Source organism: Lissotriton helveticus, chromosome 2_2, assembly GCF_964261635.1.
Source record: "Lissotriton helveticus chromosome 2_2, aLisHel1.1, whole genome shotgun sequence".
In the NCBI taxonomy this organism is placed as follows: domain Eukaryota; kingdom Metazoa; phylum Chordata; class Amphibia; order Caudata; family Salamandridae; genus Lissotriton; species Lissotriton helveticus.
The window spans coordinates 371,775,714-371,794,517 of record NC_136060.1 but is presented as its reverse complement, the minus strand read 5'-3'; the positions used below and the strand labels follow the sequence as shown (position 1 = coordinate 371,794,517).

The 18,804-nt window shown below is 42.6% G+C and overlaps 1 protein-coding gene across 2 annotated transcripts in view; it reads left to right on the top strand.

Moving 5' to 3' along the window:
* HTT (huntingtin) overlaps positions 1-18,804 on the top strand; it is a 1,924,961-nt gene that overhangs the window by 1,587,583 nt on the left and 318,574 nt on the right. For both annotated transcript variants that reach the window (XM_078678546.1, XM_078678545.1), the window contains one exon: positions 15,274-15,400. In XM_078678546.1, the coding sequence (XP_078534672.1) occupies positions 15,274-15,400 (127 nt within the window). The remainder of the gene's footprint in view (positions 1-15,273; positions 15,401-18,804) is intronic.

The window sequence follows — 18,804 nt, the reverse complement described above, 5'->3', positions numbered from 1 at the left end:
TGTGTTTTGGACTTTTGAAATCTTTGAAAAAAAATTGTATTTATTGCCGTTGCCGAATTTGCAAAGGTCAGTGGGTATATTGCTGCCTTGTTGGTTTATTTCTACCAGACCAACCTCTTTATTCAAATCACCCGTGACTGTTAGTCTCGAAGTGTCTGACAAACACTGTTCTTGAAGGGAATGATAAAACTTTTTTGCCAGACCCTTTTGTCATGCCACAATGGGTTCTGACTATAGTGTTTATATTTTTAATGGGCGCTCCATTTGAGACCCTGCATAGTTGCCGGTTCATGCTCCTCTTGTTAAAGACTGTTTTTGAAGTGACCTCAACTTGTTGCGTTAGCGAGCTGCAGGAGCTGAAGGCTTTGAGAGTGCATCCATTTTTCTTATTCTTCTTTCCCGATAGGCTCATACTCCAAACAATGTGGCTTTCCTACTGAAGATGGTGCCCCTTTTTCATCTACCCATTTTTTTAGCCTCCGACTAACCATACCAAGGAGGAGCACAGTTACATAGGTTGGATCCCAAGGGTGTGGGAGGCTTCTATATAGAGTTGCACGAAGAAGATCAGGTCCGATGACCAACTCTTTTTTTGAATTCGCAGGCATCAAAGAAGAAGGTAAGGCGGTTCAAAAGAGAATCCTTTCTCACTGGATTATACAGTGTATAAAGATCTGATGCAAACTGGCAAAGAAACAGCTGCCTGATGGAATCTAGGCCCATTCCACCAGGGTAAAAATGTTCACTGCGGCCTTAGCTAGAAGAATACCAGAGGTAGACATCATTAAAGTGGCAATCTGGGCCTTCCATCACACTTTTGCCAAACACTATTGTTTCAGTTCTGAAGTGACAATAGATGGTCATTTCACCCATTCACCGTTACAGGATTTCATTGTTTAAGAAAGTTTCCTTCCGACCCACCTCTTACAGGGAGAATTTCTATGGATTCTATGTGAAGGTGAGTAATCTGCAGATAGAAGTATCGATCAGAAGGTAAAGTTACTTACCTCTGGTAACAGTCTTACTGGTGAATACTCTTTCTACCTGCAGATTCCTCACTGATCACACTCTACCCCTCTTTTGTGAAATTTAACGGCATTAAAAAATATACCAATTTAGTTTGTTGTAATGCACATATTTTCTCCTACTTGATATTCTTGTCTCTACCTTAGAAGATGCGGTTAAAAATGAATGAGAACTGCCATCAGGTCGCTGGAGTAGGCACTATATGACTCCAGTGATGTCACCCTCACTCAGTTTCTGGGTTGGGTCATAGCCAGCGCCCAATATCGGCACCGGAAAACCTTGTCTGATTAAGTGGCCCATTGTCATTGTTGCCTACTCTGCTGTGCTTATTTAAATTACACTTTTAATCATTACACTTTCATTTTTATTTGAGTATATTTGGCACTTCTGTTTTGAATCTGATGAGAATCTGTTTTGAGTGCTTTTTACTGGCATTCACATTACCGGACCAACTGCTTGTACAAATGGCCTGTATAATAAAATACTTGCATTCCACAAGATCTGCTGAGGAAGGATCGTTAAAACATCCTATTTGGCAGGGAACTGTGGGGAATCTGGGAAATCTGATCAAAGAGCATTCGCCAAAAGAAAACATGCTTACATAGTTTTCGTTAGCTACGACAGATAAAAGGCCCACAAACATATTTATTGAAATATTTTCCTCCCACTATAAGATGAAATTCTTGCAGTTTCGGATGGGATCATTTGCGTCCTCAGATATGTCTCCACCATGGGCTGATAAACCAGAGTCAAAAATATGCCGACTATGCAATCTATCTCAGGAGTCAATAACTCATCTGCTCTGTATATGCCCTATACTACAGGTAGACCTCAGAAGATTGCTCAGATTCCTATGGCTCAAGGAGGGGACATGGACATTACCATCTGCTGTTAGTTTCCTTCTGAATAATAAGCAGCCGCAAGTGATTACAAAACTGGTAAAAAATGTAGGGTGCAACTAAAAAGAACTTCAGAACTCCAAAATGAAGAAGGGGGATCCTGTAATACCAATAGTCTTAAAATCTAATCTGCTTTAAACAGACAATATAGCACATCTTCTCTCTTTTATCAAAGGCATTTTTATTAAGTTGTTAGTCTTCTATTGAATTGTATTTTATTATTGGTGAGGAATACCCTGGATTAATCATGAATTGCTGTTTAATTATGGAAAGTTAGGCAAAATTGTGATATTGGCTATTATTTAGAATTTATTTGTAATTTTTGGCACTTTGACAGATTTCATTGTCTAAATAAAGTATTTGTGATTGAGAGTGCTTTTTACTCAGTACTGGGCTTGTGCTCTGGTGGCATTGTTTTTTTCCTCACACTTTTATCTTTTTATCATTTGGCGAGGGAGTTAAACATTTTCTTCTTATTTCTCCCCTACCTGCCCTAGTCACTTTTTAATCGGAGGGGGCAGGTGGGGTATTCTTAATAAGCTGCCATGTTGGTGGGCAAGTTAGCAGTCTAGTCTTTGGTCTCCTGCTAAGGGCCGGCATATCTCTTAATCTTCTGCGAAGCTTCTCAGTATATGTATTTGTTCCTTCTGCAGAGGTATGAGCCTGTCCCCGTGTAATTGCTTGCCCACTACCTGTTATCATGGTGCATGTGTTGTGTTTCGGCCTGGCCGGGTAGGCGGTAACTCCGGTTGGAACTCTATAATTCCTAGCTTTGTAGGGAATCCATAGATATTAGAGTTACCCTAATCAATGCACGCCAGCTTCATAAAAATGTCCTTTATATCTTTGACTTTTTAATGGGGAAGCTTGATGTGCTTTTTCTCACCGAAACGTGGATGACAGAAAATGCAACCCCGATTTTACATTTGCGATTCCTAAATGCTTAATCAAGCTGCATCGGGATGCAGTGGCGAAAAAGGTATGGGGTGTGGCCAGTGTTTTTAAAAAGAGTCTTAAATGTGTCACATTTGCGATGACAGAACTAAAGCGGGCTGAATCGTTGGGCTTCTGTCTCTCAGTATCAGCCAATGTTTCCCTAGTGGGTGCTTTAATTAATTGCCCTCCGGACTATGCTTGTGAGTTTCCCTCTTCCTTGGATGTCTATCATTTAGATAATAGTTCTAAGGATCAAGTCAGGCTTCTACTTGATAGTATGGCCTCTTAGAATATGAGACCATTTGTCCATCAGCCTACTCATACTGTCGGCCATATTCTTGACCCCATCTTGTGTAATGGCCAGGTGTTGGTCACTGATTTAAAAACTATTGATAGGTCAGACCATGCCATCTTTTTTTATGGAAGATTGATTTGGCCCCCGTTAGTAGGAAGACAAAACCTCTTGCTCCCCACAGGAACTGGTCTAAAGTCTTCAGTTCAGACACTGGGTCTATCCTCTATGAAACCAGGCAGAAACAAAGTGGTGGCATGTAGGTTATTTCTAAATCCATTAATTCTTAGCTATTCCAAATGGCAAACTCGGTTGCACCTGTTACAGTTCAAAGATCAACTAATCATACAAGAAGGCTTACTTCTGCCCCATAGTTCAGTGACAAACTTATGGCCTCATGCAAGTATTGTAAGAAACGCGAAAGAGTCTGGAGAAAGGAATATCTCCATTTGGACAAATGCCACTTAAAACAAAGCTTTAAATGGCTATCATTGTGCCATCAAGAAAGTTCAGGCCACCTTTTTCTCAAAACAAATTGCGCTGTCAAGGAACAAAGCAAAATAGTTTTTTTTAAATAATAAAGAAATTCTCTTATCCTGCTTTTTTAATAATAAGATCCAGGATATTGTTGAAATTCTTAACTTCACTGCCCCTTATAATACTTTTGGTATCAGTGTCACTGGTGATACTAGCACTGGCCCTCCTAAGACGATGTCCTGTTCTTTATCAGAATTCATCACCTTTTTTTGCCAACTGATCAGGTGAAGAAATTTGGATAGATCCTTCTCGATCGATCGACAGCCTTTGATGCGGTGTCTTATTCAATTCTCTTGCACATTTGGAAGACATTGGGGTGGGTCGATCAGCGAAGGCCTTGTTCCGTTCCTTTCTGACTGGCCATAGCAAATTGGTTTGGAGGGCTCAGTTTGCTCCAATCCCAAACCTCTGAGACTGGGTGTTCTGTCCTACAGGGCTCTGCTCCTAGCCCAACACTCTTTAATATTTCCATGACACCCCTTGCATTATTGGTGAAGTCGTTTGGTGTACAGGTTGTATCTTATGGAGATGATATGCAGCTATTTCTTACTTTGGATAGGAGCATGCCCAGTGCTTTTAGCAGATTTAGGTTATGTCTGACGGCTCCTATTTGGCTCACCTCCCACAACATGGGTTGGTGAATGCTGGCCCTGTAACGTCCCAACCCCTTCAGCCCATACTGCACAATTTGGGGGTGAAATTTGACAGTCTTGTTGGTTTTCAACCCCATGTGACAGAGGTAGTAGTCTTGTGTTTCTGACTTTTTAAAGTCTATAAAAAATGTTTTTGTACTTATTGCAGTTTGAGATTCAGAAATTAGTCCTTCATGCTCTCATCACCTTGCGGCTAGATTATGCCAATTACCAGAACTATATATGGGCAGATGGAGAAGCCTGCATATACGTCTTAAATTAGTCAATACTTAACTATGCCAGGCGCGAAGGCCATGGAGGGGCAATCTAAGGTGTTCCAACTGGAGTGCCGGACTGCAGGAGATGAGTTGGATGGGAGGTTTTATTTTAGTTAGTTGGCAACAGTTTTGATTAATGGTTATACAAAACTATATATGTCTCTTATTTGCTCAAACTCCTAATTTTTCGTTCACTAAATATTGTGTTGATCACATGCCTCCTGTTTAAAGGTTATACACTGTAAAGCAATATATCAAATAGTTGCGTTCAGACATCAACAAACTACTGTCTTTTTGGGCCGCAGGAGTGCCATCACCTGATCTTAAAGAAGTGCTTTGACATTCCCTAGATGCACTATGTGACTTTCTGATCTGTATAAGACCCACACAGATGTATTGATGCTCCTTTTGTACATGTATCTATGGTCTGCACCCTCAATATCGTATTATACTATATTCTTGTCCATAATGCATCTAAAAAACTGTTCCTCAGCATCTGTACGGTATGAATCGCAATATATAAAAATGCAAAAAATGCAAATAAAGATATTTAAACAAAAAAAAGGTGTTACAACTGGAGGGCACGGGTGAGCCACATAGTGAGCGACCAAAGAAAGGGAGGGGTGTTCTATTGAAGGAGCGCTGCTTCTGGACCATACTCATACAATTGTCTCAACCAGCAGGCTCCCTTCCGTAAAAGGCCTGTCTCTATCCTATCTTTTACCATTTATGAGGGGAAGAAGAAAAGGGAAGTACAGGGCTTCTCTCTTAGGGCCCTATGTAAACCCTGTCAGTAGCAGAACATATAATGGGCTGGAAGGAAGCATCATTGGATTGCTATCTTTTTGTGTAGGCAGGTGTGGGCAGAGAAGGGATGAACATGTGCCAGAGTTGGAAAAAGAGGTGAGGAAACAGTGCTGGTAGGAAACATTAATTGGATCCCTTTCTCTTTTACTGATGCAACTTAGGACCACCTACCCAAACAGGAACAGAGACTGCTAAGAAATTGAGAGGCAAAGAAGCATTGCTGTACACAGCATAGAAGTTGAAGGAATGTTTGATAATAAATAATGGGTCCTTCACCATAACAGACTGCTTTATAATTATCTATCTCCACAAGGAGATACAAGGTGCTTTTTATACGCTGATTTTTTTCTTACTGTGAATGTTTGCTGCTCCATCCCAGACACTGAACAGTGCCAATATTCTGATGGATACTTCTAACTGCATATTCCTTAATAATATCCCCAAGCGCCACACTGAAGTCAGAAGATGCGACAGGCATGCTCATGCGCACCACTAGGTGGTGTCATGTGGCTACGCTTGCCTTATCCTCTCCGAAAGTGACAAGCAAAGCGGCATGTAAGCACGACCCCTGCACACAGATGTCAGTTTGTTTCTTGCCATGCCTTTGTATGTGGATCCAGAGTTCGCACCCAACTTTTTTCTTGTCCTTGAGGAACTTCTTCAAATTATTTTACCAGTATAAAATGGCCAAGTACCCTCCTAACACTACAGGGTTTAACCCTTGTACGAACTGTCTCAAATAGATGTCTGTCACAGTACCCCCATGAGGTCTGCCTCTGGTGTTTGGGTTCAGGGCATGCCTTCAAGTCCTGCAAGGAGTGCACCCTTAGATATTTCTTTTTGTTTGTTCTGTTTATTTGATTTTACTAGTTGTAGCATACAACAATCGTCTACATTCATGTGCATAGCACACTTGTTCATTACGTATTAAAATAGGGGAGATTGAGATCCCTTTGTTCCAGATATGCTCATACTTCTAATTGGAACATATTCCAGCACATATAAATTCCATATTACGCTTTATATACTCCAAACTGGTAACTTGTACCCTGTCGACATCTAATAACGTGCAAAAGATTAATGAATTTATTAACCAACTGATATACTAACTCAAGGCCCAGCGATACTCCAAGATCCCCCCTGCGATAAAGATGTACATGTAACTGCGTTTTCACACGTGAGGAGCGCACCCTTATAGTCAATAAAATGAAGCTGTGTGTCACAGAACACTGAAAGAAAACTCAAAAGTCCTGTTCCCTCCGGAAGTTGAGGGATCACAGCTTGTCCCTGTTGAGGACCATCCTGCAACAGGTTGTCATCGATGTCCTAATCTTCTTTTAACTCGAAAAGTAAGCACCAGACCTGCCATTCTTAATCTGAGAAATCAATGTCAAGGTGCTTCGCAGCCCCCTGCCAAAGTGCTGACCCTGCAACTGATCCTAATGCACCCGAGTTGACGACGATGTTGCAACAGATTAAGGCCTTCAGTGAAGCAATGTTGTAAATATTCCCCCGATCCATGAGTTATTCTGGCCCAACAATCGGAAGAGGCTTTCTTTTGGATTACCGCATGCAGGTTTGCCCTCTGCACCATCTGTGCACACCTCTGGTTCTGTTCCAATGCCAGAGCTGACTTCCAAACCTGCATCAAAATCCACTCGAGGTCCCTTGATATCAACTTTGGGGCCAATGCTGATGCAGCCGCAAAAGTCCTTTCTGACTCTGAGCCAAATCCGTCTCTCTCCTGACTGAAGTTGCGTCATGAAGTTGTCCCAAAGCACACATACTCTGATCAGAGGCAACCAGCGTTTTGGTGGTCATATTGGCGATGAGGGAGATTATTTTCCATTTAAATATAATGGTGACAACTTGTCCTGGGACTTAAAGGGGAGTGGACAGGATACTTCACAGCCAATGGGCTGGGTTTTTTCCCCAGGACCATAAAAAAAAAAAAACAGAGTCTTTACTTTGCTGCTATTATCGAATGAGCAGCAGAGGCATGGTATTTGCAACTGCCATATATGAAGGTCAAAACTAATGTATTCACTAACGTTTTGCAGCTAGGCAAACCTCATCTGAGCCTTTACTTCCATTTTACAAAGCCCCGACTGAGCCTCTTATGGGCACTAAGTTCAAAACTTGTTCATGCCCACCCACATGAATAGGCTGGTTGGCAGATGTCACAGACAAGCGCCAGGTGACACTGATTTTTCATCGCAGCATCCTACACCAGGAAGATTGGTGGTACAAGGTTTAACCAGCATGGTGAATTCCATCCAGACAACTCCTTCAGACAGAGTTGAAGTGAATTAAAGCTTTGCAGTGCTCAGGATTGGTAGACGTACCTCATGGACATGCCATTTGATGGGCTCGCCTATTTGGTGAGAAAGCGGACTCAGCCCTGTAATCTTTTATGCAGAGCTGGTCCACTATGCTTTCCTTGGAACTCTCAACACCTGCTAAGCAATTTCCTCACCAATTTCTTCCCTTTCGGCCTGCTTCAGAGGTTTGCCATACTGGTACCCCAGTCTTTTCAGGGTGAGGGTGGGGAATCGAGCAGATTACTGTCTGGGTCAAAAGAGACCACAAACCTCTCAATCATCTAGTCCTCCAGCAGCTGCAACATAAGGCGCTTTAGTGTACCCTTAGCAGCCATAACCACTCTGTGGGAGGCAGGTTCAGGCATTTCTGCCACAGATGGCAAATAATTACAACCCACAGGTGGGCCCTGAAGATCATTTATTAGGGCTATGCCCCGCCATTCCTTTTAGACCCACCACTCCTCCAATCTACATCAAAGTATCTTTCGGAAGACACCTGTCCATTTTGCTCCGCGAAGTAAGGCTCTTTTGGCCAAAATAGCCATAGAGAGGGACCTGTCCCTGGAATTCGGGACTGGTTGCTACTCTTGTTATTTACTTGTGCTGAAAAAGGATGGAGACTTTCGTCCAATCTTAAATCTTTGTCCTATCAATGCCTTCTTGTGGAAGGACAAATCTAGGATGCTCACTCTGGTCTAAGTTCTATCTGCCCAAAATCCAGGCGACTGGATAGTATCTTTGGACCTGCTGGATGCCTACTTTCACATACTTGTCCTACAGTACCAAAGATGTAACTTGTTTTCATTAGATTTTTTAAACCTTTACAACAGGTACAATGTCAAAGCCAGCAGGCCACCTATTCATTTTACAGGATATGAACGTTGTGTAATGTCACTTACCGTAAAATCGTATAAATAATGTTGTGCTGTTTTACTTTTGGAAAGATAGTGTCTATATCGCTGATAGGTATTGGTTGATATCAACAGAAGATAAGCTGTGAATAAACTTCATACATCCTTCGGTCCTGAGGGCTATGGAAGTTCCTCAGTGTAAAATTCCAGTTGATCGCTGCAGTACACCATGTCTTTTAACCACTGATCCAGTTATGGGACTGACTTCTTACCCCAGTGAATAGCGACCCTCCATTCGCTAATAGTGGAGCCACCACGGCCAGTCTACGGTTGTCCAGCCGCAACGATTTAACAAGGACAAGAAAACATATTTGTGGAAGGCATGTTAACTGTTCCATCACCATGCTCGTGGTCACCTGCACCCAAAAGCCCAGGCCAGGTGGAGGAAGTCTGCCTCCATGGCCCGGCAGCTAACACAGCATGCGTCTATGCGGAGCCCATATTTATGTAGCTGAAGAGGGTGATAGTACATTTGTTGGAGATATTTATAAAATGGATCATTCTTAGATTACAATTAGATGCAAGTCTGCTCATTCGTGTACAGCAAAACCCCCAGTCTTCTAGATTAAGTAGGGCCTCCAGGACGATGTTCCATTTATCTAGTGTGGCAGTAAGGCCTGTGGTTCTGTCTTTTTGGGATGCATTGTATAGTCTGGTGATAATACCTGTAATTAGTGTCTGCAGTGTCATCAGTTCTGGTGGTTAGTCTGGAAATTGTGGATAGAGTGCCTTCATGGCTGCATGGAGTCGATGCTATGTAAAAATCAGCAGCGGGATCAGACACTGCGTTTGCATTATGTCATCTAGCTCTTTGAACCTCTCCCCCGAGTAAACATCTCCCATGTTCCTTAACCCTACTTGCGCGAGTAAGCACAGTGCTTTAGGCTCTTGTGTGACTGAGACTGTCGATGGTAGAGCAATGGTAACACTGGTGCGTATAGGTGGGACTTGTTCGCCCGAGTGCTAAGTGCCCGCCAGGCCTTTGTGATGCTATGTATAGTGTTGATTTCTGCCTATGTAGTGCCTGAGCGCACATGTGGAATCATAGCCTTGAGAGGTATGGGGTAGGCATCATCACGCGCTATAGCTGGATGTAATGTGTATTTTGGGGGGTAATACCAGTAGTGGGCAAACTGTGCCTGCACGCATGAGTAATAGAGGTGCAGGTCTGGCTCCCTATCCACCTTGTTCATAGTGGTGAGTGAGTGTGCTCCAGCTAATTCTAGGCTGTTTGCCTGCCCACTCTATAGTGATCATGTAGAACCTGAGGGTTTTAAAGAAATCCTGCGTCCGTATGATTGGGATGTTGATAAACATGTATACAAATTTGGGCAGTACTACCATTTTCATGTCTGCCACTCTGTCAGCATGTGACAAGGGCAGTCATGCCCACCGGTCCACCTGATCCTCCAGTTTCGAAACCACACTGCCATAGTTTTGTCTAATGACTCTTTCCGGATCTCTATGCAACCATATCCCTAAATATTTAATAGGCTCCGTGTACCCGTCTAAAGGACAATCTAGCGCTTTCGGCGCAGTGCCTAGAGTCAAGGGAAAGATGATTGATTTGGACCAATTTATGCTCAGACCTGAATACCACTCGTATCGGACATATTTGCAGATAACTGGCACTAAGTGCATTTCTGGGTTACAGACATACTGCACCATATCATCGGCATATTTTTTTTCCCCTTTTAATAATACAAGACAAACAAATCATAAGAATAAAAACATGACAAAAATAAAATCAATATCCATACAATAAAACATGCGGACAAAATAAAATCATAATCATCCTACAATAAAACAATGCGGACAAAGTAAAATCATAATCATCATAAGTGTTCCTTCCAATCACAATTTAAATGATACTCCACCATGACGACAGGTCACTACAAACAATCATATCTTACAATACTTGTCTGCACAACTCGTGTTGTTTCCTTAATACAGTAAGGTCATTCTTCCAATATCATCGTTACATTGAGATCATCGGCATATAGGGATATAGCCAGCTGTCGCTGGCGAAATTGTAGGGCTGCGTCCGCATGTCTCTGCTGTATCACACATGCTAATGGCTCCAGCGCCAACGCAAGTAGGATTGGTGACAGTAGGCACCCTTGTCGTGTTCCGCAATACATTTTTTGTGTATCCCATGTGTTACCGTTGACACACACCCTAGCCGCCATGTCTGAGTTTAGTATTCGGATCCATCACAGAAAAGCGAGCAGCATTCCTATACGGTGGAAACCTGTGAACATGCACTCCTATTGTATAGAGTTGAATGCTTTGGCGGCAGCCAATAGAACTGCCGCTGCACGGACCGAGAGGTCGAATTGGTACAGGACAACGAAGGCCGTGCACAAGTTTTGCACAGTGGAGCGGGAGGGGATAAAACCTGACTGGTCAGGTAAAACCAGTGTAGTGAGTAGTGGTTGGAGTCTAGTAGCAAGTATTTTGGCCAACATTTTTGCATCCATATTGATTAAAGAGAGCAGCCAATAGGATTCCCATCTTTCAGGTAGCTTATCGGTCTTTAACAAAGTTATTATTAAGGCTTCCCTTAAGGACGGTGGCAGTATTTGCTTATAATAGGCCTCCACATATATGTCGTGTAGATTGGGTACTAGTAAGTTTGCATACTCTTTGTAAAACTCACTTGGACACTTCCAGTGGCCATCGCATTAGGATGCGTATGCGTAGCTTCTTTTATCTTGTCCACGGTGACAGGCTGCATCAAGAACTGTGCCCAAGCGAGAGCCATGCCTGGGCCAGAAACATTTTCAGGTTGCTGTGCTCCCCTTCTGCTCACCAGTGCCGCTTGGATCTTCATGAAAGTAATGGCAGTGTTCACAGCACATCTTCAGAGGTTTGAGATCCAGTTTTACACTACCTCGGCGACTAGCTGTTGAAGCAGGCTTGTTATAGTCCATTATATACTGTGAACTTCCTGACATCCGCAGGGTTCACTATCAATGTGCCGAAATCACACCTGACTCCATCGTAGAGGCTTCCCTTAATTGGAGCCGCTCTGTATACGGTGCAGTTTTGTGCATTCCCTTCACCACAGGGATTGCCGGCTCTTTGGGCTGTGATCTCAACGTGTCAGGCTTGGTCCTGGGTATTAGGGTGGCTTGTAGGCTTCTGGGCATTGGTATCCATTATATTGCTCGTCATCTGTGCCAGGTGACACATGCAGGCTCTGCGGGGGAACTTAAAGTCTCTGGGAACAGCACTAGAGGAACCTATCTGATTCCGTCCAGGTTTCAGAGGAGATTGCAAAAGACCTGTAGTGGTGATTCAACCGCAATTGGACCAAAAGCAGACTGCTCTCTTTGCCCCACCCAGAGGTGATAATAAGTCATAAGTCATAAATTCTTATATAGCGCACAAATCACCAAAAAGGTCTCAAGGCGCTTAGCAAAGAGAGACAGCAACCATGAATTAAAGAAAGTGACGCAGGTTAATTAGGGAAGAGCCATGTTTTCAGACCCTTCCGAAATGCCAAGTGATTGGATATGGATGACAGATGAAGGGGCAGTTTGTTCCAAAGTAGGGGGGCTATATAGGAAAAAGCCCGACAGCCGTTTCTCGTAGTTCTGGCCCTAGGCTGGACCAGGAGGCATTTAGAACTAGATCTTAAAACTCTGGAAGGCTTATACCAAACCAATTTATTTGCTAGGTAGGATGGACCAATTCCCATAAGAAGCTTATGAACGATACTAAGTATCTTGAAGTGACTCCTTTGGCGCACCGGGAGCCAGTGTAGTTCCCTGAGACTAGGCAGGGCTGATGACCTGGGGGACAGGCCAAGCACCAAACGGGCTGCGGCGTTCTGAACCGTTTGTAGCTTGGTCAACAGACACTCATTTATAGAAGCAAACAGAGCATTACCATAGTCTAAACGACTGATAATGAGCCCCTGAATCAAAGGTTTCCTAGATTGAAGGGGAAGCCACTTAAATATTTTATGCAGCCTGAGTAGAATGCCATAGCAGGTACGGGACACAAGATTTACGTGGGACTTCATAGAAAGGGTAGATTCAATCATGATTCCCAGATCACGTACCACCTCCTTAGGCTCTGGGCCGAGTCCCATTTCTGGCGGCCACCAGTCTTGTGACCATATCTGCTTGGCTTTACCAAACAGCACTATTTCTGTCTTTCTGCAATTCAGTTGGAGTTTATTGGTACTCATCCAGTCCTTAATCGCGATCATGCATTTCTGGAATCTGGAACGGGTATCAAGAAAGTCCAATAATGGCGGCAGATGCGTATTGCTGGGATTATAAGGTCATCTGGGGAGGAGAGGTAGCGATCAGGCCACTCTGGTACCCAGCTAAGACTTATCTCCACATCATCCTCATGGAGTTACGGGCTATTTAGCTGGTGCAGAAAGCCTTGTTGCCGTTTATCAAAGAGAAGATGGTAAAAGTTTTCACAGGCGAACACCACCACCATGTGGTACTGCAGCAAGAATTGCAGTGTGGGGTCCTGGATCCTGTGCCAAGAGGCATTTCGCCTCTGCAGCTTGCTGGAGTGCCAGGGCATCTCCCTGGGTGTGAACCACATGGTGGGATCTTTGAATACCAAGGAGGACGAACTCAGTCAGCGGCACCTGAAGGATCAAGAATGGCAGTTACACCCTAAGGTGGCACAGGACATCTTCCAGCAATGGGGAGAACCCTGGCTAATTCTCTTTGCAACAGTTGAGAACACACAGTGCTTTTTGTGTGCTGGAGTTCCCACAAAAGCTTACTCTCTAAGACATCTTCTGAATAGTGGCGCACAGGGCTCCTATACGTCTTCATGCTAGTATCTCTCCTATCCCAAGTTTTGAAGAAGAACAGGACGATCAGGCCCAAGTTATGCTAGCGTCTCTTGATTGGGCAAGTAGACTGTAGTTTCTGGAACTTCTGGGCATATATATCGGTCTTCTGATTAGGCTCCTGCTTCTGAAGACCTTCTGTGGCAGCATTAAAGCAGAGTTTTGGAACCAACCCTGCACAATCTACTTTCTCAAAGCGTAGGGATTGAGTGGCGGCAGTTGACTGCATTCAGTCTTCCTCCTTAAGTTGTGGATGTCATCCTGGCTGCCAGATGCTTTTCCACAGAATATGTCTACACCGGGCGTGGTAACAACTTTGTAGCCTGGGGTGGCACACCGAATACTGACTCTTATTTCTTTTATCTGTAGTCCAACAGTGACTTGCAGTGGGCCCTGTTAAAGGTTATTTGTCTGCCCTTTTGGCGTCCTTGTTGAAATCACATGTTGTGATGCAATTTCTAAAAGGATTGACTAATTTGTTTCCTGTCAAACCATTTGTGATGCCACAGTGGGATCTTAATGTTATCCTCACTTTCCTCATTTGCACATAATTCAAGTCTCTGCACAACTCTCCTCTACATCTCTATCCTTTGAAGACTGTGTTCCTGTTGGGAGTAATATGGACTCACTGCATTAGTGAACTAAAAAGCTCTCTCAGTGCAGCCGCCCTGCACAATCTTTTTCCCAGACAAAGTGGTGTTGAGGGCCAGCGTCGCCTTTTGGCTAAACCCATGTCTGTCTTTCACATTGAGTAATCCATCACTCTCCCAACGTTCTCTTCTCTTCTTTACCTTTGAAAAGAGGAGGCGAGACTGAATTGGTTGGACCTCAATAGAGCATTGAGGTTTTGCATTGATTGCACTAAGGACCATCAGGTAGATTATCAGATTTTTGTGTGGTTTTCTGGTACAAAGCAATGTAAGGCTGTGCAGGAGAAGACTTTGTTCAGGTAGATAATGCTCTGCATTAATGTTTGCTATGCCCTGACAAAGAAGCGGTCCACAGAGGGACTGAGGACCCATTCCACCAGGGCCAAGACTGCTATCCTTGCACTGGCAAGCGAAGTGCCTGTCCTGAACAGCTGCTAGGGTATGAAGTGGGCTTTGGCACACATGCGCATGAGGAACTACAGCCTCGACAATCATGTCCAACAGGAAGGGCATTTTGCCCATTCGGTCCTGCAGAACATTTTGATCTGAGCCATTCCACAGACTTACCCCCGTGGAAGGACTGATTTTATATGTATTGACAAGATGAGAAATCTGCGGTTAGATGTATTCATCAGAAGAGCAAGTTGCTTACATTTGTTAACACTCTTTCTGGTGGATACACTATCTAAAAGCAGATCGTCACTGACTCTTCCACTTAACCGTTCTCAAAAGTTCCCAAACTAGAGATCTGCACACTGGTCAAGCCAATCTGGTGATGGGCTCTGAGTCTGAGGGCACATACAAGCCTTAGAAAGCAACTGAACACAGCGTGCCAGGGTGGCTCTTACAGGTGGCCCACGTAGTCCCTTCTGGAGCAGAACCACGCCTGTGCGGAGCTGCACTAATCCACCCATACCAGCGCTCAGGAGTACAGCTTTTACGTTTCTGGATCCAGTGAGACTACTGGGGGAATACTCATGAGGTGGGGAATCAGCAGTTAGAGAGACTATCCACTAGAAAGAGCATTACCGAAGGCAAGTAACTTGTTATTATGGCGCTGATAGTACTCGGAAACATTTGTAAGAGCATGCTCATTATCATACATGAGAAACATTGTTACTTTTGAGATTTGTAACTATATTTTTTCTCTTTACAGGTCTGGAAACTTGGTTGGTCACCTAAAGCTGGTGGAGATTTTGGTACTGCTCTGCCTGAGATCCCTGTAGAATTTCTTCAAGAAAAGGAAGTCTTCAAAGAATTTATCTATCGAATAAACATGTTGGGTAGGTGCACTATTATAAAAGTGTGGTATAAACAGCTTTTGTATTTTTAGCTATGATAATAATTAGTTACCTTTCTGCATGAAATGAATCATAAGGTTTTGTTTATTTTCCTAACAATAACTCAGATCATTATTAAGCATAGTAGATGAAATACGTATTTTCTTAAAGATCTTTGAGGCTGTCCAAAGCAAAGGAAGCTCTCTTCTAATACGAGGCAATTATGATCAACTTTTTCTGTTTACCCACACATTGCAATTCAAAATCATGAAAACAAGACATTAGGAACATGAGCATTCTACAAAAGAATTGTGTGCTCAGATTAAGCTTTTGTAGCGTCCTGGACCAACATTTTCCGAAAAAAATAATATTTTTATTAGTTTTATCGGTGAGCTGAAAAACACACTGAAACAAACCGCAAGGTTTGTCGGTGTCAAGTTTGACCTAGAGTGCATTAGCAAAATAATCCATAACTAAGAATCGGTTATTGGCACTAAGTGGTATGCAATGTTAATGGTTCAGTGGTCATTGTATCCAGTAGGGAAACCATATAACAAAGCAGCTGCTATTTATATACTTGCTCTAATCCAATCCAAAAAATGTCTTTCTCGACTTCGTATGGACCAATGTTCTAACATCCGTGTCCTCAGGCGCCTTAAAGGATTTGGACATTTTTCAGCTGCTATTGCCCAGTACTGACACTTCGTGGCAGCCACTGCAGTTACAAAGAGAGCTACATGAAACCCATATATAACATCATTGACACTGTTGCACCAATTGATGTGAATTCAAACCCTAACCATTTTCCAGTTTAGTTGATGGTTCACTTGAGAAAAAAAACATTTTCATGGGATGTCCCCACTAAATCTTTAAGAGTTAAGACCTGTGCTGATTGCAGGATTTCATGTGCACAAATGGACCTGATGGCCACTATAGAGAGAAAATCTGGTTACGGCATCCATGAGCTACCCAAAATCTTATTCCAGGCCAAGTAGGCAGGATCATTTCCAATGTCACTCCGCATGCCTACAAATCACAAAAGTATAAGGGGGATCATCCTTCACCATTTAGCAGTTGAAAGATTGTTCTTCTTTGTCATCACCTGATCCAATGTCTAAACAGTAGGAGGTTCTACATGTAAACCTCCCTCATAAAGGGTTATCTGCACAGTAGACCAAGGGCTTTCAGGAGACCATGATGGCTATAATTAGACAGGCACCCACTACAGTACAGTTGGGAGCTCAAAGGTGGTTTCTGTAATGGCAGCCAGTTGCCGAGGTGAAGGGCCTCCTGACCTATTATCCATTACCCCATTCTACCCAGCTTGTCTCGGTCCCACATGGCGGTGATGTTGTTTGTGAGTACCTGAACTCGTTCTCCCTTGATGGGTGGGATAACCCTTGCTTGCCACAACTAGTTGTTTTAACCAATTGTTTTTACAGTTATTCATACAATTTTAAAGTTTGGCTACCTCAAGACACAGTTTATAGATCAATGTGTGTGGTAGAGAATGAGAGTTGACATGACAGTTAAGCAAACAAGCAGTTTGGTCTAATGACAAAGTCCCTAACTGGAATTTTTCTAGGTCTGATAAGATTTGACGCCAATATGGTTCTCCGAAGATTCATTATAATCTCCTCGATCAGATGGATGGTCATAAATTGACACCGTATAGCTAGTGGGGCAGGGGTTCTAATAATTATAAGGAATTCCTGCTTCTTCGTGGATAGAACAGTACTTGAACAGATACCCTGCCACTAAATAGGTCTAGTGAAACGGATGGAGAGATACAGCTGTGCGGGTTGACTAATCAGGGGACAAGTTAGCTGCATTTTGCAAGTTTTTCTTCATTCTTGGCTGTGACCCTAAAACACAATAGGCCGTCGGTGACAGGAACCCATGTTGCCATCTAATGTTTGCGAAAGAAAATTAATTTAGTTGCTAAAATGAAAAACTATTATTTGGAGATGAAACTAATTTAATTTCAGTAAATGGTAAGCTTTCGTTGAAAACCCAACTATTCCTAAAAAAGGTGTTACTTGAAGACAAAATTAGGGTGGTAAATAGCTAGATGATGTTTAGGGACCAAAAAATTTACTAAAATGAAAAGGTATTTGCTGGCACAGTATTGTTCACAAAAATGGAAGGTGATGTTTAGACTAAATGGCCTAATTTCAGAATAAATTTACTTACACGTTTATATTTCTTTATGTAACAAAAGTTACTGATTCTTGAGTGATAATTCTTGCTGAGTTTGGGACACTTATTGTTGATGTTATGTTTTGGTTTCTTGCTGCCAAATGCACTTGCTGCGTGGTGGGTCCTAAATAACTCGGGAGGGGCATTTCTTTAGGTTTAGAAACGTTTTGCCATTATTCGATTGATATATAAGTAATCATGTAAATGTTTTGTAGTATCTCTGCACTCTCAGCCTCTGAAGAAGTTGTACCTTTTAAACTTATTCAGTCTGTCAAACCTAAAGGATATTTTTGATATAAAAAACCTGTGAGACGTGTGCACCTTTTGTCTTTCAATCCTGTGGCGTCCATGTACAATCTACTGGAAATGTACATCAGGGAAAATGAAAAGAACCCTTACCTCGAGCATTTGAATTGCATGCAAAACAAATATTTATGGGTCACATTTAGTGGAGATGAGTTGAGTTTAAGACAGTGGAAAAGCTACCCAGCAATCCTGGTACGATTGGGGTTTACATTGCAGGTCATAAAGAATTCGAATATTTGCCCTTCCAGAAATTATTATAAATTCTATATATTTGTAAAAAATGTCATTGAAAATTCTGGTGAAAATGTATTGTTTTGCCCCATGTTTTCAAACTTTTCTCCAAGAAAAGTGGTGAAGGGTCACCCATTAGAATTCGGGCAAGCTATTCCATTCTCCTGATTTCAAATTTCACCAGCTGTTACTGGTAACAAGACATTAAAGTGCATTTGCCATTAGTAAAAGGACGATGAATAAAAAATGGGCTTTAGTTTTACTCAGAACTGTAGTTATTCGGGAAGAGTAAATTACAGAAGTGATATGAGGGTGAAAAGAAGAGGATTATGTCAGCTGAAAGATTCGATTGGTTACTCTAAAAAAAAAAAATCCTTAATGATGATGATACCACCTGTAATTTATTGATCGTTTTTTCCTGTGACTGAGTAACAGCATGACAGTTTCTAGGATGAACCCAACAGCAATGCATTACCTGAATAGGTTCAAGATGTGACCCCGTGCATGTCTCTGAAACTAAATCTATGATCACTATATTGGGCAGTTACAAAGTGCCTTTTGTTTGTGTGTTCTCCCTTTTACCCGCCGCTAGTGGTGACACCAAATTACAGTGAGCTTTCATTATTGGCTGGGGAACTCTTATGCAGCTATATAATATTTTGACTATAGTC